This window comes from Hyla sarda, chromosome 4, assembly GCF_029499605.1.
Source record: "Hyla sarda isolate aHylSar1 chromosome 4, aHylSar1.hap1, whole genome shotgun sequence".
Classification (NCBI taxonomy): domain Eukaryota; kingdom Metazoa; phylum Chordata; class Amphibia; order Anura; family Hylidae; genus Hyla; species Hyla sarda.
In genome coordinates this window covers 22,825,658-22,848,699 of record NC_079192.1, presented here as the reverse complement: position 1 = coordinate 22,848,699, position 23,042 = coordinate 22,825,658, and the positions used below count along the sequence as shown (strand labels likewise).

The window sequence follows — 23,042 nt, the reverse complement described above, 5'->3', positions numbered from 1 at the left end:
TCCGGAATTGAAGGCCACATGTGTTTACAAAGCCCCCATAGTGCCAGAACAATGGACCCCCGACACATGTGACCCCATTTTGGAAACTACACCCCTCACGTAATGTAATAAGGGGTACATTGAGAATTTACGCCCCACAGGTGTCTGACAGATTTTTGGAACAGTGGTCCGTAAAAATGAAAAATTAAATTTTTCATTTGCACAGCCCACTGTTCCAAAGATCTGTGGGGTGTAAATACTCACTGCACCCCTTATTAAATTCTGTGAGGGGTGTAGTTTCCAAAATGGGGTCACATGTGGGGGGGTCCACTGTTCTGGCACCACGGGAGGCTTTGTAAACGCACATGGCCCCTCACTACCATTCCAAACTAATTCTCTTTCCAAAAGCTCAATGGTGCTCCTCCTCTTCTGAGCATTGTAGTTCGCCAGCAGAGCATTTTACGTCCTAACATGGGGTATTTCCATACTCAGAAGAAATGGGGTTACAAATTTTGGGGGTCATTTTCTCCTATTACCCCTTGTAAAAATGTAAAATTTAGGGGAAAAACTGCATTTTTGTAAAAAAAAAAAAAAAATTTTCATTTACACATCCAACTTTAACGAAAAGTCGTCAAACACCTGTAGGGTGTTTAGGCTCAGCGGACCCCTTGTTACGTTCCTTGAGGGGTGTAGTTTCTAAAATAGTATGCCATGTGGGTATTTTTTGCTGTTCTGGCACCACAGGGGCTTCCTATATGCGACATGCCCCCAAAAAACCATTTCAGCAAAAGTTGCTTTCAAAAAGCCAAATGTGACTCCTCTTCTGAGCATTGTAGTTCGCCCGCAAAGCATTTTACGTCCTAACATGGGGTATTTCCATACTCAGAAGAGATGAGGTTACAAATTTCGGGGGGGGGGGGGGGGGGGGGGGGGGCATTTCAGAAAAATTCACTCTCCAAAATCCCATTGTCGCTCCATCCCTTCTGTGCCCTTTACTGCTCCCGCCGAACACTTGACATACACATATATTAGGTATTTCCTTACTCGAGAGAAATTGGGTTACACATTTTGGGGGCTTTTTCTCCTATTACCACTTGTAAAAATTCAAAAACTAGGTCTACAAGAACATGCGAGTGTAAAAAAATGAAGATTTTGAATTTTCTCCTTCACTTTGCTGCTATTCCTGTGAAACACCTAAAGGGTTAACACACTTACTGAATGTCATTTTGAATACTTTGAGGGGTGCAGTTTTTATAATGGGGTCATTTGTGGGGTATTTCTAATATGAATGCCCTTCAAATCCACTTCAAAACTGAACTGGTCCCTGAAAACTTCCGATTTTGAAAATTTTGTGAAAAATTTGACAATTGCTGCTGAACTTTGAAGCCCTCTGGTGTCTTCCAAAAGTAAAAACATGTCAACTTTATGATGCAAACATAAAGTAGACATATTGTATATGTGAATCAATGTATAATTTATTTGGAATATTCATTTTCCTTATAAGCAGAGAGCTTCAAAGTTAAAAAAAAAATGCAAAATTTTCAATTTCATCAAATTTTGCAATTTTTCACCAAGAAATTATGCAAGTATCGACAAAATTTTACCACTAACATAAAGTAGAATATGTCACGAAAAAATTATCTCGGAATCAGAATGAAAGGTAAAAACATCCCAGAGTTATTAATGCTTGAAGTGACAGTGGTCAGATGTTCAAAAAATGGCCGGGTCCTTAAGGTATATTTGGGCTGGGTCCTTAAGGGGTTAATTCTTAGGCAGCTCTGTTTTTTGTGGATTTCATTATTATCAAACCACCTCATTACAATCTCTTCTAAAGACTAGACAGAACAGGATACATCTATCTTTTCTACATGGAAATGAGCAACAACATCTGTCCACTGCAGAAAACCATCTGCTGAATAAAGCTCTGTCCCTTCAGAAGCTCGGGGAAACAGATGAGCCAGTCAGCCCTACAAGAATGAAAAATGCTTCTGTATCAAACAACTCAAAGCAAAAATCAATTACCAATATCCTCAGGGGAGACAACAGGGGTTGTCTCATAATGGAGCTTAAATTTTGAATGACCAAATCACCATCTCAGGCAGATTTACAGCTCCCGTGTGTCTTTTTACGTCTGTCTCTGATGTGGCTCCTGTGTGCTTCCTGATTGGTGGGCACCCATGTGACTGGGTATAGAAGAGCAGAGGAACCACATGGGCCAGCACACGGCTAATGTCTGTATAGCATAGCCAGCCCCCCCCCCCCCCCCTTTTTTTTTGTATGTTACAATATTACAACAGTTTTTTTTTTTTTGTTTCATCTGATGAATGGCCTCTATATAGAGTCGCTGAACCAGTAACATGTTGGACCTCCTTTGCCCTTCAGAACAACAGCCACATTGTGATAGCCTGTGTAATGTCTAAAAAATTTGTATATTACTTAATTTACCAAAAATGACTGCTTACCGAAGAGGAAAACTAAAGTCTTGTTAGAGGAAATCTGTCTCTAGTAACAGAGACATGGAACACAGGAAGTGGTGGTGAGGCTTAGTGCTATGTGCAGGAGAAAGCTAAAGCTTGTACTGTGTGCATGTAAGCTAAGTATGTCTTCCTCCTTCAGAGGATCTTCACTGTACCTGAAAGGTAAATCAAGGCTTTGCTCTAATCTTTGACCATTCAAGTTTTGGGTGCCTGTCCCTTATGTAAATACTACTGTATGCACACAGTGCTGTCTCCTGAAAGTAATCCCCTTTTCTCTATCGGCTCCATTGGGGGACACAGACCATGGGTGTATGCTGCTGTCACTAGGAGGTTTGACACTATGGCAACAAAAAAAGGTCGGCTCCTCCCAGCAGGATATACCCGCCTCCAGGCCCTGAGCTAATCAGTTTTAGCTTAGTGTCTGAAGGAGGTGGACATGGAGGAGGTCTTATGTTTTATTATTTTCCTAGTTAGGGATGTGTTAGCTTTTTATTCCTTTTTCTTTCACGTTTTCAGGTGGGGACTCAGGAACTGCGGCTCACTGTTTCCCCATTGCGATTGAGGGGGCACAGACATTGCGTATATGTGCTGTTAACCCCTTCTCGCCAGTGGTCCGCGCCTGAGGTTGTACCTCATGGGTCCGGGTCTCCCTATTCCCTGCTCGCCTCGCTCGCACATGGTAGCTCGCGTGATGCAGGTGACAGAAAGCTGACTGAAGACTTCACAGAAGACTCCATTAGGTAAGTTATTGGCACACCTTTCAGGGTCTAATAGGGCTGGCCTGGACAAGGGGCTTTATCTTTATTTCTGGGGCGGGCAGTGGCATTTTTGGATGTAAGGGCTCAGTTATTCACATACACTTAAGCTTATGTGTGTGCTTTTACTTATGCGGCTGACAGCCGCTGCGTTTATACTGTGCGGGCGCATGAAGCGCCGACTTACTTTCACTTTCGGCAGCAGATTGCTGCCGGCGAATTTGTGTCTCGCCCGCTCACTTCTCCGCAACGCATATGCGGACGACATGTGCGCTCGGGGCAAGGAACGGGCGCCATTACTGTATTTCTTCTCCGGCACTTTGGCGGCCGGGGGCTTTAGCTCCACCCACAGGGCCGCCGGAGCTTACTGGAGGTGCGAATTGTCCTCCAATCAGCGCTGTGAGCACGATTGTAGGTGGCAGGGGCCAATCAGCAGTGCCCCTGCTCCTGGCATGCCCCTCTCTGGCTATTGGCAGTTTTTTTTCTCCCTCTCTATCTACACTAGAGCGGAGTTCTCCTCACAGCAGCTGCCCTGGGGACACAGACTTGGGTGAGAGAGTTCTTTTTTCATTATGTCCGTACCCAGAACTGTTTCTCCCTCTAAACAGACAACTGGAGCGTTAGTTTGCCATTTTGTCTGTAAGAGCTGTAATTCCAAAATGCCTGGTTCTGCTGAACCCACTTGCTCTGCCTGCTCCACTGCTCCCCCTGGCGCCCCCGGATGCTCTTTCAGTCCCGGTGGATTCGGCCGCCCCTCCACCCTGGATTTCTTCCCTATCCCAGTATATGGCTGACTTGACTCAAGTCTCCCGTTCGGTGGCTGAGGACTTCCGTGATGTGGTGTCTGCCTTGAAGAGGTCATCTGGTCACAAACGTCGCTCCTCCAGAGGACTATCCCAGAGTCGCCGCTCTGCCTCGCCAGAGCCTCGTACCCGATCAGTGTCGCCCCCCTCCAGGGCTGCCTCCACTCGTTCACATTCTCCTGGTGAACTGGCAGATGAGGCTTCCGAATCGGCATCTGACTCAGAGGACCACTCGGATACAGTTGAAACTGTGAACTCATTGGTTGCGGCCATAAGAGACACCTTTCACTTAGATGACCCAGGATCTTCGGACGTGACTCCTGAAGTATCCTTTCATCGTGCTAAACCAGCACCTCAAATGTTCAGCTCTCACGCTGAATTTTACACCCTTCTGGAATCTGCATGGAGACATCCGGACAAGAGGTTCCCGGGAATGAAGAAGGTTCAAGCGCGTTATCCATTCGCCAAGGACCTTGTCTCAAAGGTGGTTTCCCCTCCCTCGGTGGATCCACCAGTTTCCCGCCTCTCTAAGGCTACTACACTGCCGCTAGCAGATGCGGCTGCCTTCAAGGATCCGACGGACAAGAAGGTGGAGTCCTTAGCGAAGTTTGCCTTTGAAGCAGCAGGCTCTTCTCTGCTTCCCACCTTCGCCTCTGCATGGGTGTCCAAGGCCCTATCGGTGTGGTGCTCACAACTCCGTCAGGGTATCCTGGCGGGATCCTCCCCAGAGGATCTGTCTGCTTTGGTTCTCCAATGCTCTAAAGCTGGGGACTTTCTGTGTACAGCTTCTATGCAGTCAGCCCGTTGTGCTGCCTTTGCTGTGGGTCACCTAGCGGCCCTCTGCCCGTTCCATGTGTGTGGCTTAAGGCGTGGGAGGCGGATGCCGCCTCCAAAAGGTCTCTCACCGAGCTTCCTTTTACTGGTACCCATCTTTTTGGCAAGCACCTTGACGAGATTATCTCTGAGGCGACGGGGGGTTCCTTGTTTCCTCAAAATAAGGCTCGCTCTACCTCCGGTCCTTTCAGACTTTTGGCACCAATAAAGGGTCTGGGCAGGCACCTTTGCGGGACAAAAAGGCTCCATGTTCCGGGCGCAGCCGTCTTGGAAGTCGAACACCAACCGTTCCGGCCGTTTTGCGGCCAAATTGGTCAACCGCAAACCCAATTCCGCATGAAGTGAAGCCCCCACCCGCAGATTTTTCTCGGGTGGGAGGCCATCTCTTACTTTTTCGAGACATCTGGACCACACACATTCAGGACTCCTGGGTCAGGGACGTTGTGTCCAACGGATACCGCATCGAATTTGCCTCCCTTCCGAGGGATCGATTTTTTTCAGTCCCGGGCCCCCCGGCCTCCTTCTCTTGCGAAGCATTTTCGGGAGGCCCTCCGGTCCCTACTTCTTCAAGGAGTCATTGTCCCCGTTCCTCCAGGGGAACGTTTTCGGGGTTCCTATTCCAATCTTTATGTGGTCCCCAAGAAGGGCGGTACTGTGCGGCCAATCTTGGACCTCAAGCGTCTCAACCGTCATCTTCTCATCCGCCACTTCCGAATGGAATCGCTCCGTTCAGAAGTGGCGACCATGGAACAAGGGGAGTTTCTTTCTTCGGTGGACATCAAGGATCCCTACCTCCATGTTCCAATATTTCCCGGCCATCATCGGTACCTCCGCTTTGCGGTTTCGGATGGGCATTTTCAATTTGCAGCCCTCCCCTTTGGTCTGACCACTGCTCCTCGGGTCTTTACCAAGATCCTTGCGCCAGTGATAGCCCTGTTGCGGTCGAGAGGAGTCTCAGTGATCCCTTACCTGGACGACCTTCTCATCAAGGCTCCCACCAGTGTCCAGACCCTGGAGAATGTGGATCTCACTCTCCAGACCTTGGATCGCTTCGGGCAGATGGTCAACCGGGACAAGTCTGTCTTCTCTCCCACCCAGTCTCTGATCTTCTTGGGACTTCGATTCAACACGGCCTCTGCCCGGATTTGCCTTCTGCTGGACAAACGTCTGGCTCTCCTGTCAAGAGTCCGCTCCCTTCGGGCCCATGTCCCAGTTTCCATCCGCATTTGCATGGAAGTCTTGGGTCGGATGGTAGCGGCCATGGAGGCCGTACCTTTTGCCCAGTTTCATTACCTCCCCCTTCAACTGGCGATTCTCTCTCGATGGGACACATCCCTGTCTCTCGATCGCAAGATTGCTCTCCCTCGTCGGATCCGTCAGTCTCTGCTCTGGTGGCTCCGCTCCCCCCTTCTGGGGTGATAATTTCTTCCCCTCCACTGGCAGGTGGTTACAACAGATGCCAGTCTGTCGGGCTGGGGCGGTGTGTTCAGAGACTGGATGGTTTAAGGCCTCTGGTCTCTCTGGGAAGCCCTTCTTCCGATAAATATCTTGGAACTGAGGGTGATTCTTCTTTGTCTTCTTCATTGGGAGTCCCTGCTTCAGACCCGCCCTCTCCGCGTCCAGTCGGACAACGCCACGGCCGTAGCTTACATCAATCGGCAAGGCGGCACTCGCAGCTCGGCAGCCATGGCCGAGGTGACAAAGATTCTCCTCCTCCATCCGGAGGTCTTCGCGCAGATCTGGGGCATTCCAGACGTGGACCTCTTCACGTCTCGGCACAATCGGAAGATTCTTCCATTTGTGTCAAAGTCCCGGACCCCCTGGCTCTAGCCATGGATGCCCTAGTGATTCCTTGGGCGGGGTTTGCCCTGCCCTATCTGTTCCATCCCCTTCCGCTCACCCTCTGCTCCTTCCCAGGGTTCTGAGAAAGCTCAAAGCGGAGGGCGTTCCCGCCATACTGGTAGCTCCAGATTGGCCTCAAAGGACGTGGTGGACAAAGTCAGGCACCTGGACGACGCTCCGTTGCGCCTTCCACTTCGTCCGGACCTGCTGTCTCAGGATCCACCGTACCTGGCGGTCTTATTTGCGCTGGTGTGAAGCTCAGGTCTGGTCTCCTGTTACTTTTTCCACTCCCCGTCTTCTCTCCTTCTTGCAGTCGGGATTGGAACAGGGATTGTCTCTCAGTTCCCTTAAGGGTCAGGTTTCGCCCCTTTCTATTCTTTTTCAGCGTCCTCTGGCTTCTAATTCTCATGTCCGGACCTTCCTTCAAGGAGTGGCGCACGCTGCCCCTCCTTATCGGTCACCTTCTCCCCTTTGGGACTTAAACCTGGTTCTGGGTGTCCTCCAAGGTGCCCCCTTTGAACCCCTTAGGGAGGTGTCCCTGCGCCTCCTTTTTTGGAAAGTGGCGTTTCTTGTTGCTATCACCTTCATTCGGAGAGTGTCTGAATTGGCAGCTCTCTTCTGCCGTTCTCCGTTTCTGGTGAGTCACCAGGACAAGGTTGTCTTCCGGCCAGATCCTTCCTTTTTGCCTAAGGTCGTTTCGGCCTTTCATCTCAATGAGGACATTGTCCTTCCGTCCTTTTGTCCCGCTCCTTATCCTCATCCTGAGGAGCCTTTGCTCCACAAACTGGATGTGGTTCGGGCTGTTAGGTTCTACTTCTCTATCAACTCTTCCTTTCGTCAGTGTGATTCCTTTTTTGTCCTTACGGAAGGTCGTCGTAAGGGACAACCTGCTTCCAAGGCCACCATTTCTCGGTGGATCCGGTCTGCCATTTCGGAAGCCTGTCGCTGTAGGGGGAAGATCCCTCCCTTCAGGGTTTTGGCTCATTCCACCCGTTCTGTTGGTGCATCCTGGGCTCTCCAGAACAAAGCCTCGGCCTCGCAGATTTGCAAAGCGGCTACCTGGTCGTCTTTGCACACTTTCTCGAGGTTCTACCAGGTTCATACTTTCGCATCGGCTGATGTTAGTCTGGGCCGTAAAGTGCTGCAGGCGGCAGTGGTACATCTGTCTGCCTGACTGATTATCTGCCCACCCAAGGGACGGCTTTGGTACATCCCATGGTCTGTGTCCCCCAATGAAGCCGATAGAGAAAAGGAGATTTTTTAATGCTTACCGTAAAATCTCTTTCTCGAAGGATCCATTGGGGACACAGCTCCTGCCCTTTTTGGGTTCCTCTTTGGTTCTCTGTCCGAAGGTGTGTTCAGTTATACTTTCTTCTGGTTCTCTGACAGTTCGTGTTTTTCCTTGACCTGTCGGTCCTTTCCTATTGCTCTGGAACTAAAACTGATTAGCTCAGGGCCTGGAGGCGGGTATATCCTGCTGGGAGGAGCCAACCTTTTTTTGTTGCCATAGTGTCGAACCTCCCAGTGACAGCAGCATACACCCATGGTCTGTGTCCCCCAATGGATCCTTCGAGAAAGAGATTTTACGATAAGCATTAAAAAATCTCCTTTTTCCCACTTAACTTGTCAGCAGCAATTCATTGCTTATTTGCGAACTGCTGCTGTTGTTTCTTTCCTTTCTGTTCACATAGAACCTAGCAAACCCAGTGCATCAGTAATTCCCCATGACTTTTCAACTTTTGTGGATGGTGCATTGTCCTGCTGACTGTTTCCTTCTTCCATTGGGCGAACAGCTACCATGAAGGATGAACTTAGTCACCTACAATGCTCAGATAAGCCCTACTGTCCAGACGTCCATCTAATGTCAATTCACACTGAAAGCTATTTACAGAATTCTGATCACTGGATTTTATGCTGCGTTCCGGGGTCATTTGTGTAATCACCATACAGGGAAGAGTAAACCGCACTGCCAGACCTGCCTGTAACAGCCATGCTCCTGCATCGTGAATAAAGCATATCTCTGGATTGTGAGTGCAGTCTCTTATGTCTTCTCTGTTATTGGATACCTGTGCTATTTAGGCTGAGCACTACCGCACCAGATTATTTCAGGTTGGCTCGGACCGCCCCCAGTGCCATGCTTAGCCTACACTTAGTGATGCCAGTGCCAGATTTGTTTCTCTATTCCGCACCATATTAGTTCTGATGCTCCACAAATTCCTATCTCATACAGGACGTGATATCATAGAAAGTAGTACTCTTTCAAATTACAGCAACACATTATTCTATTGTCCTTATGTTATTAGATCCGATGCTCAGATCCTAAGGTGGAATAAAGTTCTTTAAAGGGATACTTACATTTATAAAGTGATGGCATGAAGGCTGAATAGAATATGACAACCCCCATCCATATGTTGTATTAGGGAATACTGGCATCCCCTGCACAGGACTCCCCTAACATTGAGCCAAACCCATAGATCACTGTCACGATGCCGGCTGGCAGGTAGTGGATCCTCTGTGCCAGAGAGGGATTGGCGTGGACCGTGCTAGTGGATCGGTTCTAAGTCACTACTGGTTTTCACCAGAGCCCGCCGCAAAGCGGGATGGTCTTGCTGCGGCGGTAGTGACCAGGTCGTATCCACTAGCAACGGCTCAACCTCTCTGACTGCTGAAGATAGGCGCGGTACAAGGGAGTAGACAGAAGCAAGGTCGGACGTAGCAGAAGGTCGGGGCAGGCAGCAAGGATCGTAGTCAGGGGCAACGGCAGGAGGTCTGGAACACAGGCTAGGAACACACAAGGAAACGCTTTCACTGGCACAATGGCAACAAGATCCGGCGAGGAAGTGAAGGGGAAGTGAGGTATAAATAGGGAGTGCACAGGTGAACACACTAATTGGAACCACTGCGCCAATCAGCGGCGCAGTGGCCCTTTAAATCGCAGAGACCCGGCGCGCGCGTGCCCTAGGGAGCGGGGCCGCGCGCGCCGGGACAGGACAGACGGAGAGCGAGTCAGGTACGGGAGCCGGGATGCGCATCGCGAGCGGGCGCTACCCGCATCGCGAATCGCATCCCGGCTGGAGACGGTATCGCAGCGCACCGGGTCAGTGGAGCTGCCCGGAGCGCTGCGGTAGCGAGAGAGAAGCGAGCGCTCCGGGGAGGAGCGGGGACCCGGAGCGCTCGGCGTAACAGTACCCCCCCCCTTGGGTCTCCCCCTCTTCTTAGAGCCTGAGAACCTGAGGAGCAGACTTTTGTCTAGGATGTTGTCCTCAGGTTCCCAGGATCTCTCTTCAGGTCCACAGCCCTCCCAATCCACTAAAAAGAACCTTTTTCCTCTGACCGTCTTGGAGGCCAGTATCTCTTTCACTGAGAAGACGTCAGAAGAACCGGAGACAGGAGTGGGAGAAACTAATTTGGGAGAGAAACGGTTGATGATCAGTGGTTTAAGAAGAGAGACATGAAAGGCATTAGAGAAGGAGGAAGAAGAAGTTTGTAAGAGACAGGATTAATTTGGCACAAGACTTTGAAAGGACCAAGATAGCGTGGACCCAGTTTGTAACTGGGGACACGAAAGCGGACATATTTAGCGGAGAGCCATACCTTGTCTCCGGGAGCAAAAATGGGGGGAGCTCTTCTTTTCTTATCGGCAAACTTTTTCATGCGAGATGAAGTCTGTAAAAGAGAATCTTGGGTCTCTTTCCATATGGTGGAAAGATCACGAGTCACTTCATCTACAGCGGGCAAACCAGAGGGCAAGGGAGTAGGGAGGGGGGGAAGAGGGTGACGGCCATACACCACGAAAAATGGGGATTTGGAGGAAGATTCAGAGACTCTAAAGTTATACGAGAATTCGGCCCATGGTAGAAGATCTGCCCAATCATCCTGGCGGGAGGAAACAAAATGTCGTAAATAATCACCCAAGACCTGGTTAATTCTTTCTACTTGTCCATTGGATTGAGGATGATATGCAGAAGAAAAGTTTAATTTAATCTTGAGTTGTTTACAGAGAGCCCTCCAGAATTTTGACACAAATTGGACGCCTCTATCCGAGACTATCTGTGTGGGCAACCCGTGAAGACGAAAAATGTGTACAAAAAATTGTTTAGCCAACTGAGGCGCTGAAGGAAGACCAGGAAGAGGGATGAAATGTGCCATCTTGGAGAATCGATCAACGACCACCCAAACAACAGTGTTGCCACGGGATGGGGGTAGGTCTGTAATAAAATCCATACCAATCAGAGACCAAGGCTGTTCGGGGACAGGCAGAGGATGAAGAAAACCAGCGGGCTTCTGGCGAGGAGTCTTATCCCGGGCACAGACAGTGCAGGCTCGCACAAAGTCCACGACATCCGTCTCCAGAGTCGGCCACCAATAGAAGCGAGAGATGAGTTGCACAGATTTCTTGATGCCCGCATGGCCTGCGAGATGGGAGGAGTGACCCCATTTGAGGATTCCGAGGCGTTGGCGTGGAGTGACGAAGGTCTTCCCTGGAGGAGTTTGCCTGATGGAGGCTGGAGAAGTGGAAATCAGGCAGTCAGGAGGAATGATGTGTTGCGGAGAGTTCAACTTCCGAGGCATCCGAGGAACGAGAGAGAGCATCGGCCCTAATGTTCTTATCGGCAGGCCGAAAGTGAATTTCAAAATTAAATCGGGCAAAGAACAGAGACCACCTGGCCTGGCGAGGATTCAGCCGTTGGGCAGACTGGAGATAGGAGAGGTTCTTGTGATCGGTGTAAATAATAACTGGAAATCTTGATCCCTCCAGCAGATGCCTCCATTCCTCAAGTGCTAATTTAATGGCTAGAAGCTCTCGATCCCCGATGGAGTAGTTCCTCTCCGCCGGAGAGAAGGTCCTAGAAAAAAAACCACAAGTAACAGCATGCCCGGAAGAATTTTTTTGTAGAAGGACCGCTCCAGCTCCTACAGAGGAGGCATCAACCTCCAATAGGAAGGGTTTAGATGGGTCAGGTCTGGAGAGCACAGGAGCCGAAGAAAAGGCAGACTTGAGCCGTTTAAAGGCGTCTTCCGCTTGAGGAGGCCAAGACTTGGGATTGGCATTTTTTTGGGTTAAAGCCACGATAGGGGCCACAACGGTAGAAAAATGTGGAATAAATTGCCTGTAATAATTGGCGAACCCCAAAAAACGTTGGATAGCACGGAGTCCGGAGGGGCGTGGCCAATCTAAGACGGCAGAGAGTTTGTCTGGATCCATTTGTAGTCCTTGGCCAGAGACCAAGTATCCTAGGAAAGGAAGAGATTGGCATTCAAACAGACATTTCTCTATCTTGGCATAAAGTTGATTGTCACGAAGTCTCTGAAGAACCATACGGACATGCTGGCGGTGTTCTTCTAGATTGGCAGAAAAAATCAGGATATCGTCCAGATATACAACAACACAGGAGTATAAGAGATCACGAAAAATTTCATTAACAAAGTCTTGGAAGACGGCAGGGGCGTTGCACAGGCCAAAGGGCATGACCAGATACTCAAAGTGTCCATCTCTAGTGTTAAATGCCGTTTTCCATTCATCCCCCTCTCTGATGCGGATGAGATTATAAGCACCTCTTAAGTCCAGTTTGGTAAAGATGTGGGCACCTTGGAGGCGATCAAAGAGTTCAGAGATGAGGGGTAGGGGGTAGCGGTTCTTTACCGTGATTTTATTAAGACCGCGGTAGTCAATGCAAGGACGTAGAGAGCCATCTTTTTTGGACACAAAGAAAAATCCGGCTCCGGCAGGAGAGGAGGATTTACGGATAAAGCCTTTTTTTAAATTTTCCTGGATGTACTCCGACATAGCAAGAGTCTCTGGGGCGGACAGAGGATAGATTCTGCCCCGGGGTGGAGTAGTGCCCGGGAGGAGGTCAATAGGACAATCATAAGGCCTGTGAGGAGGTAGAGTCTCAGCTTGTTTTTTGCAAAAAACATCCGCAAAGTCCATATAGGCCTTAGGGAGACCGGTTACAGGGGGAACCACAGAGTCACGGCAAGGGGTACTGGGAACCGGTTTTAGGCAGTCCTTGAAACAAGAGGGCCCCCAACTCTTGATCTCCCCAGTGGACCAATCCAGGGTTGGGGAATGGAGTTGAAGCCAGGGTAGTCCAAGGAGGATTTCGGAAGTGCAATTGGGGAGGACCAAAAATTCAATCTTCTCGTGATGAGGTCCGATGCACATTAGAAGGGGCTCCGTGCGGAGACGTATGGTACAGTCCAATCTTTCATTGTTTACACAATTGATGTAGAGGGGTCTGGCGAGACTGGTCACTGGGATGTTGAACCTGTTGACGAGAGAGGCCAAAATAAAATTTCCTGCAGATCCGGAATCCAAGAAGGCCATAGTAGAGAAGGAGAAGGCAGAGGCAGATATCCGCACAGGCACAGTAAGACGTGGAGAAGCAGAGTAGACATCAAGGACTGTCTCACCTTTGTGCGGAGTCAGCGTACGTCTTTCCAGGCGGGGAGGACGGATAGGACAATCCTTCAGGAAGTGTTCGGTACTGGCACAGTACAGGCAGAGATTCTCCATGCGGCGTCGTGTCCTCTCTTGAGGTGTCAGGCGAGACCGGTCGACCTGCATAGCCTCCACGGCGGGAGGCACAGGAACGGATTGCAGGGGACCAGAGGAGAGAGGAGCCGGGGAGAAAAAACGCCTTGTGCGAACAAAGTCCATATCCTGGCGGAGCTCCTGACGCCTTTCGGAAAAACGCATGTCAATGCGAGTGGCAAGATGGATGAGTTCATGTAGGTTAGCAGGAATTTCTCGTGCGGCCAGAACATCTTTAATGTTGCTGGATAGGCCTTTTTTAAAGGTCGCGCAGAGGGCCTCATTATTCCAGGATAATTCTGAAGCAAGAGTACGGAATTGTACGGCGTACTCGCCAACGGAAGAATTACCCTGGACCAGGTTCAACAGGGCAGTCTCAGCAGAAGAGGCTCGGGCAGGTTCCTCAAAGACACTTCGAATTTCCGAGAAGAAGGAGTGTATAGAGGCAGTGACGGGGTCATTGCGGTCCCAGAGCGGTGTGGCCCAAGACAGAGCTTTTCCAGACAAAAGGCTGACTACGAAAGCCACCTTAGACCTTTCAGTAGGAAACTGGTCCGACATCATCTCCAAGTGCAGGGAACATTGGGAAAGAAAGCCACGGCAGAATTTAGAGTCCCCATCAAATTTATCCGGCAAGGATAGTCGTAGACCAGAAGCGGCCACTCGCTGCGGAGGAGGTGCAGGAGCTGGCGGAGGAGATGATTGCTGAAGCTGTGGTAGTAGCTGCTGTAGCATCACGGTCAGTTGAGACCGCTGTTTGCCTTGTTGCGCTATCTGTTGTGACTGCTGGGCGACCACCGTGGTGAGGTCGGCGACAACTGGCAGAGGAACTTCAGCGGGATCCATGGCCGGATCTACTGTCACGATGCCGGCTGGCAGGTAGTGGATCCTCTGTGCCAGAGAGGGATTGGCGTGGACCGTGCTAGTGGATCGGTTCTAAGTCACTACTGGTTTTCACCAGAGCCCGCCGCAAAGCGGGATGGTCTTGCTGCGGCGGTAGTGACCAGGTCGTATCCACTAGCAACGGCTCAACCTCTCTTACTGCTGAAGATAGGCGCGGTACAAGGGAGTAGACAGAAGCAAGGTCGGACGTAGCAGAAGGTCGGGGCAGGCAGCAAGGATCGTAGTCAGGGGCAACGGCAGGAGGTCTGGAACACAGGCTAGGAACACACAAGGAAACGCTTTCACTGGCACAATGGCAACAAGATCCGGCGAGGGAGTGAAGGGGAAGTGAGGTATAAATAGGGAGTGCACAGGTGAACACACTAATTGGAACCACTGTGCCAATCAGCGGCGCAGTGGCCCTTTAAATCGCAGAGACCCGGCGCGCGCGCGCCCTAGGGAGCGGGGCCGCGCGCGCCGGGACAGGACAGACGGAGAGCGAGTCAGGCACGGGAGCCGGGATGCGCATCGCGAGCGGGCGCTACCCGCATCGCGAATCGCATCCCGGCTGGAGACGGTATCGCAGCGCACCGGGTCAGTGGAGCTGCCCGGAGCGCTGCGGTAGCGAGAGAGAAGCGAGCGCTCCGGGGAGGAGCGGGGACCCGGAGCGCTCGGCGTAACAATCACCCTAAGGGTGATCCACTGAAAACCCTTAATTTTCCATATATCCCTAAATAGACTTTATTATTACCACAAAAACAAAAGGGTTAAAAATGAAATGCTCACTTCTCCATATGCATATATATCCGAATCAGAGTCGGACGACCAATGGAACGGGACCTTACCGCATCCTAGGTCACAAAATAGATTAGGTCCAAAGAAAAAGGAGACCATATTACAAGCGTAACTACCAGAAAGGTCCTAATAATCAGTGCCAAGTGCCCAATCATAATCAGGGTCATGCACAAGGGTATCAAAATTCCACTTTTGGTTAAGTACAGAACACAAATTCATCGAAAAATTCCAACTTTTTATCAGTACCATCACAACGTATGACAGCTTATTCTACATCCGCCTCTGAGTGCAGCAGGAGGTGGAAATGTAGATATGGCAACAGCTATTACCTCCTATTCTTCTGCTGAATATATTTCTCTTCTTGTGCAACAACCAATAGCCACCACAGTGGCTCAGATCACAATGAATGGCCAAACAGTTACGAATACACAATCTTTTTTAGGAGAGGGCGTACACTTACGTGACAGAGAAAAATAGGAGTATCTGATGCAACCCAGACATTGAGAAGCAGTGACAATGAGATGCAAATATGTTCTTACTTGTGAACAAGAATCTGTATTAAGAAAAGGATTATCATACACACCAACACTGAGATATGACCCTTTCAACTGGATAAAAGACAGAAATCTTTTTGCAAGGAAACTCGCTCTACATAAAATACACAAACAAAATTAAGCTAAACCTGGAGACATGAAGAACAAGTATTGAGGGACCTAAATGACCTTTTAATGGAAAATGAGATTGGTAGAGCTAGACCTGTCCCCCCTTTTTCCAATCTCAAACCGAGATCTTGGACAACCCTAAATTTTGGACAGTTTCATCATATTCATACTTTTGTCCAGATGGTTACTACTGAATTGGCCAAATTGCAACCTAAGAAAGGATTTACTAATTTAACAGCTCAAGAATGTCATGCACTTCAAGAATTGGAGAACAAAGAAATAATAGTGAAGCTCTCCGAAAAGGGGGACATTGTTCTGATGAATAAAGAGTATTATGTCAGTATGGTTCGGAAACTCCTTGAGGATCAAGATACTATTTACATCTAGGAAGAAATCCTACGGATCAGTTTGTCTGTGAATTAAAAGAAATTCTACTGGCAACAAAAATGCAGAATCTTATTATGGAGGATGAATTTAAAGTTATCTTTAATTCAAAACCGACAATAGCTACAATGTACGCACTACCCAAATTACACAAAAAAAGCATCCCATTCCTGGTCGCACAATTATATCGGAATGAAAACCTGACTGCAGGGATTAGCTTATATGTTGATCAAATACTGGCGCCATTTGTTTCAGCCCTACCATCTTTCATAAGGGACACTACTGACGCAGTCTCCCGACTCCAGGAAATCTTGTTTACGCCCTAACCATATATTGCCAGCCTCGATGTTGAGGCGTTATACACCAATATATGACATGATCTCGGTCTAAGGGCGGAGGAACACTTTTTATGCACAAGAGGCATATAATTCACGGATCACAACAATTTTGTCACTTCTACAATTCTTACGCACCATTATTTTATATTCGAAGGTCACTTTTTTCTTCAACAAAAAGGCACAGCTATGGGCACAGCATGTGCGCCCAATTTCGCAAATGTATTTCTAGGGTGGTGGGAAGACACTGTAGTATTTACTGACACCTTTTCTAGGTTCACTGAGCACATTTTGTTTTGGGGTCGTTATATTGACGATATTTTGTTATTTTGGGATGGCACTAGCACCTTATTTCATGAATTCCTCACGGCACTGAACACCAACACAATTGGTATGTTATTCACTTCTGAAATGCACAAATCCACACTTAATTTCCTTGATTTAGAGATTTCTTTGGGATCGGACGGCTGTGTACAAACGAGGATCTACAGGAAGTCCACTTCCACAAATCGTTTCTTACAGTGGGGGAGCTTTCATCCTGTTTCATTGAGGAGAGGGATTCCTGTAAGCCAGTATTTGAGGGCAAAAAGAAATTGCTCTAGCAATGAGGCCTTTTTGCAGGAGAGTAGGATACTCGATCAGAGATTTATCGATAGAGGGTACCAAAAAAAAAAGTATTACATAGGGCATTTGCTAGAGCCAGAGATACACCTAGGCAGCAATTACTGACGGGAAGACCTTTGGAACAACAGACACGGGTAGTTTGATGCATTGGTACTTATGATCAGAATCACAGAAAAGTAACAGGGATCCTACGCCAATTTTGGCCGATACTTCAAGCAGATGCAGACCTCAAGGAGGTTATTACCTCGAATCAGTCAATAACATATAGACAAGGAAAGAACATAAAGGAACTATGAACATCTTGTGCATAGTTTTTTTTTACCGACAAACAGGAGAACATGTGGCTCAGATCAATGATTACAGGCTCCCATCCATGCGGCAATTGCTCATTTTGCAGTTTGATGCCTAAAGTCAAGGAATTTACTAATCCTATTGATAACCGTAAATATGTAATAAGAGACTTCATCAACTGCCAATCAGCTGGAGTGATCTATGCTGCCCAGTGCGGTTGTGCTAAATTATATGTTGGGAAGACCAACAACAGCTTAGAAGGAGGATATCTAAGCACAATTCGCACTAGGGCCAATACACCCCTAGCCAGGCATATGTTTAGAAGCGCATGGAGGGGACTAATCAAACCTCACATTTTGGGGTATCACACGACTTAAGCTGGGCCCTAGATGAGGGAACTTAGATAAAAAAATTGCTTCAGGAGGAAGCAAAATGGATCCATAGACCCCACACTCTTACTCCTCAAGGTTTAAATGAGGGATTTACCTTTTCAGCATTTAACTGATTTGGAAATATTGCCAACACAATGTATATTTGAATAAATTCCACAATAAGCCAATAGACTGACCTCATATAATGTTGGATTCACATAAGATTTTATTTTTCTCCTCCCTCCATCCGTAGTCTTTCTTTTTGTTTCATATACCTAATGAGACCAATTAGTGATTACAATATATAGTCCTATGAAGATTAGTAAATTAAGCATATCAATGTTTGAAGGATGAATTGACAAATTAAAGGGGTACTCCACCCCTAGACATCTTATCCCCTATCCAAAGCATAGGGGATAAGTTGTCTGATCGCGGGGGTCCCGCCGCTGGGGACCCTGCAATATAGCATGCGGCACCCACCTGTTTCTGCTCCGGAAGCGCTGGAGGGTCTGGGTCCTGACCACGGGAACGGAAGATCATGATGTCACGCCCTGCCCCTCAATGCAAGTCTATGGTAGGGGCATGACAAAGCTACATCCGTAGGAAAACGTAAAAATAAAAAATAAAAAATTTAAATAAAAAATGAGGGGGGCTGAGAGTTTGTGTTTTTAATATAGTGCATTCTCCTATGAGCCCGTCCGTTGTACGCTGCAGGCGTTCCTTACTATAACTATGAGATCTGTAGATCCATAGTGATTTGTACTTGGAGAAGTGAGCATATGGCGAAGTGAGCACTTAATTTTTAACCCTTTTGTTTTTGTGATACTAATAAAGTTTATTTAGGGATATATGGGAAATTAAGGGTTTTCAGTGGATCACCCTTAGGGTGATCTATGAGTATATATAGTGAGACAAATTCCCTCCATATATTGGTATTCAGATTGAGTTGCTCTGCCAAACCCAACCTGATTTAATCTCGCCAGAATAGTCTGTAATAACTGAGATTATGTTATGTCTGATGTCTTATTTATGATGTATTGTGAATGTAAAGCAGCTTCCCTCTCCACAGGCATACACAGGCTTCAGGTTAGAGGACGTCTCTTCTGACCAGCGCTTTTCACACCCTTTCCTTGAAATCCGTGATCTTGCAAGACGCTTCTCCCTTCTGCTGGGGCCTGACCAAGTCCGAAATCGTCAGGACATTGTCCTACTACACAAGTAAGTGTCGTGCTCCCACCTGCTGTAGCCTCCTCAGGACTATACATTGTCCTACACAAGTAAGTGTCCTGCTCCCTCCTTCAGTAGCCTCCTCAGGACTATATAGTGTCCTCCTAAACAAGTGTCCTGCTCCCTCTTGCTGTAGCCTCCTCAGGACTATACATTGTCCTCCTAAACAAGTAAGTGTCCGTCTCCCTCGTGCAGTAGCCTCCTCACGACTATACATTGTCCACAGCTCAGATTTTGACATTTGAAAATTTCTGTCTTTTTAGGGAGCATATATATATATATATATATATATAAATGACCTTGTGTCCTATATACACTGCTCGACCTTGTGTCCTATATACACTGCTCAAAAAATAAAGGGAACACTTAGATAACACATCCTAGCTCTGAATGAATGAACTATTTGTATGAAATACTTTTCGTCTTTACACAGTTGAATGTGCTGACAAAATCACACAAAAATTATATTATGTGTATATTATGTAATGTCCTTAAAACAAGTCAAAATGAGGCTCAGTAGTGTGTGTGGCCTCTACGTGCCCATATGACCTCCCTACAACACCTGGGCATGATCCTGATGAGGTGGTGGATGGTCTCCTGAGGGATGTCCTCCCAGACCTGGACTAAAGCATCCGCCAACTCCTGGACAGTCTGTGGTGGATGGAGCGAGACGTCCCAGATGTGCTCAATCAGATTCAGGTCTGGGGAATGGGCGTGGCCAGTCCATAGCATCAATGCCTTCCTCTTGCAGGAACTGCTGACACACTCCAGCCACATGAGGTCTAGCATTTTCTTGCATTAGGAGGAACCCAGGGCCAACCGCACCAGCATATGGTCTCACAAGGGGTCTGAGGATCTCATCTCTTTACCTAATGGCAGTCAGGCTACCTCTGGCAAGCACATGGAGGGCTGTGCGGTCCCCCAAAGAAATGCCACCCCACACCATTACTGACCCACCGCCAAACCGGTGATGCTGGAGGATGTTGTAGGCAGCAGAACGTTCTCCACGGCGTCTCCAGACTCTGTCACGTGCTCAGTGTGAACCTGTTTTAATCTGTGAAGAGCACAGGGCGCCAGTGGCGAATGTGACAATCTTGGTGTTCTCTGGCAAATGCCAAATGTCCTGCACAGTGTTGGGCTGTAAGCACAACCCCCACCTGTGGACGTAGGGCCCTCATACCACCATCATGGAGTCTGTTTCTGATCATTTGAGTGGACACATGCACATTTGTGGCCTGCTGGAGGTCATTTTGCAGGGCTCTGGCAGTGCTCCTCCTTGCACAAAGGCGGAGGTAGCGGTCCTGCTGCTGGGTTGTTGGCCTCCTCCACGTCTCCTGATGTACACTACGCAGACAGACACAGCAAACCTTCTTGCCACAGCTTTCGTTGATGTGCCATCCTGGATGAGCTGCACTACCTGAGCCACTTGTGTGGGTTGTAGACTCCGTCTCATACTACCACTAGAGTGAAAGCAATGCCAGCTTTCAAAAGTGACCAAAACATCAGCCAGGAATCATAGGAACTGAAAGCATAGGAACTGAGAAGTGGTCTGTGGTCACCACCTGCAGAACCACTCCTTTATTGGGGGTGTTATGTTAATTGCCTATAATTTCCACCTGTTGTCTGTTCCATTTGCACAACAGCATGTGAAATTGATTGTCAATCGGTGTTGCTTCCTGAGTGGACAGTGTGATTTCACAGAAGTGTCATTGACTTGGAGTTACATTGTGCTGTTTAAGTGTTCCCTGTTTTTGAGCAGTGTGCACAGGGTTACTTAATGAACCCCACCCTTCTGGGAATCCATATATTCAACCCTTTCACTGCCTGAGCATATTTGCCACAATGTTTTATTTTTCAGGGAGTTCTGTAATTCTTGGCTTCCAGTCACGTTATACATAACATGGTAAGAAGTATGTGGACTCCCCCCTCCTAATATTGAGTGCAGGTATCTCAGCCACACACATTGCAAATTACCATAGATCCCCCTTTTCAAAGGATCTTGCATTTAACCTATGTTCTTCCTAACAACCTGGACTTTGGCAAAGTCATGTGGAAGCTAAAATCGTAATCCTTTCAGTACTTATCAGCTGCTGTATGCTACACAGGAAGTTGTGTAGTTCTTTCCAGTTTGAGCACAGTGTTCTCTGCTGCCACCTCGGTCCATGTCAGGAACGGAGTAGTAGCAAATCCCCATAGCAAGCCTCACCAGAGGTGTGCAAAATACTAGTGTACACCTCAATGTCGTACACCAAAACAGTAGTAAACTAACAAACAATGCAGTAAAAAATGCTAATCTTTATTAGCAATGTAAATATAAAAATGACAAACATATATTAACCCCTTAAGGACACCCTGCATCCCGTTAACGGGGTTTAACCCCTTAAGGACCAAGGGCGTACAGGTACGCCCTTGGTCCTGCTCTTCTGATATAACGCGGGGTTACACAGTAACCCCGCCTCATATCATGGCGGGCCCGGCGTCATAGTGAAGCCGGGACCCGCCTCTAATAGCGCGCAGTGCCGATCGTGGCACCGCGCGCTATTAACCCTTTAGCCGCGCGCTCAGAGCTGAGCCGCGCGGCTAAAAGTGAAACCGAAAGTGGCCGGCTAGCTCAGTCGGGCTGTTCGGGATAGCCGCGGCTAATCGCGGCATCCCGAACAGCTGACAGGACAGCGGGAGGGCCCCTACCTGCCTCCTCGCTGTCCGATCGCCGAATGACTGCTCAGTGCCTGAGATCCAGGCATGAGCAGTCATGCGGCAGAATCGTTGATCACTGGTTTCTTATGAGAAACCAGTGATCAGCATAGAAGATCAGTGTGTGCAGCGTTATAGGTCCCTATGGGACCTATAACACTGCAAAAAAAAAGTGAAAAAAAAAAGTGAATAAATATCATTTAACTCCTCCCCTATTAAAAGTTTGAATCACCCCCCTTTTCCAATAAAAAAAAAAACACAGTGTAAATAAAAAGAAAAATGAACATATATGGTATCACCGCGTGCGGAAATGTCCGAATTATAAAAATATATCATTAATTAAACCGCTCGGTCAATGGCGTGCGCGCAAAAAAATTCCAAAGTCCAAAATAGTGCTTTTTTGGTCACTTTTTATATCATTTAAAAATGAATAAAAAGCGATCAATAAGTCCTATCAATGCAAAAATTGTACCGTTAAAAACTTCAGATCACAGCGCAAAAAATGAGCCCTCATACCGCCCCATACACGGAAAAATAAAAAAGTTATAGGGGTCAGAAGATGACAATTTTAAACGTATTAATTTTCCTGCATGTAGTTATGATTTTTTCCAGAAGTCTTAAAAAATCAAATCTATATAAGTAGGGTATCATTTTAATCGTATGGACCTACAGAATAAAGATAAGGTGTCATTTTTACCGAAAAATGTACTACGTAGAAACGGAAGCCCCCAAAAGTTACAAAACTGCGTTTTTTTTTTCAATTTTGTCGCACAATGATTTTTTTTTCCGTTTCACCGTAGATTTTTGGGCAAAATGACTGACGTCATTACAAATTAGAATTGGTGGCGCAAAAAATAAGCCATCATATGGATTTTTAGGTGCAAAATTGAAAGAGTTATGATTTTTTAAAGGCAAGGAGCAAAAAACGAAAATGCAAAAACGGAAAAAACCCCGGTCCTTAAGGGGTTAAACTGTTCTCATGAGCGGAGAACGGGTTAAACCCCGTGGGTCCCAGTTGTTATGGTCCAAAATTGTGAATTTTTGGTCACTTCATATACCATAAAAATATTAATCAAAAAGTCCCATCAAAACAAAAATTGTACCGATAAAAACTACAGACCACGGCGCAAAAAAATGAGACCTCATATAGGTGGAAAAAAAAAGTTATAGGGGTCAGAAGATGACAATTTTTTTTTTCAAATTCCAAGAACTTTTTATTGAACAAATCAAAGAATGACAATGACTTAAGCACATACATAATATAAGGTAACGACGGCCTGGTGGGCCAAAATAGAGAATACTGTAATCAGTAAAATAAGTGAACAATTGAACAAAAATGTTAAGGCAACAATATATCGCTAAATAAAGCGGTGAATAAACCGTCCAGACGCTAGGGCAGAATAGTGGAAACAGGAAAGTGAAGGAGCTAGTAAGTCGGCGATCAGCGCAAATCGCAAGTGAATTCACACTTGCGATTTGCGCCGATTTCGGGTCATACGGGTCTATGGTGACCCGAAATATAAGGGGGATCGTGGTTGTCTAAGACACCTAC

At 47.5% G+C, this 23,042-nt stretch overlaps 1 protein-coding gene across 2 annotated transcripts in view; it reads left to right on the top strand.

The window, feature by feature from the left end:
* The window catches only part of STAG3 (STAG3 cohesin complex component), a 249,753-nt gene that overhangs the window by 181,293 nt on the left and 45,418 nt on the right, over positions 1-23,042 (top strand). For both annotated transcript variants that reach the window (XM_056570147.1, XM_056570148.1), the window contains exon 27: positions 18,639-18,787. In XM_056570147.1, the coding sequence (XP_056426122.1) occupies positions 18,639-18,787 (149 nt within the window). The remainder of the gene's footprint in view (positions 1-18,638; positions 18,788-23,042) is intronic.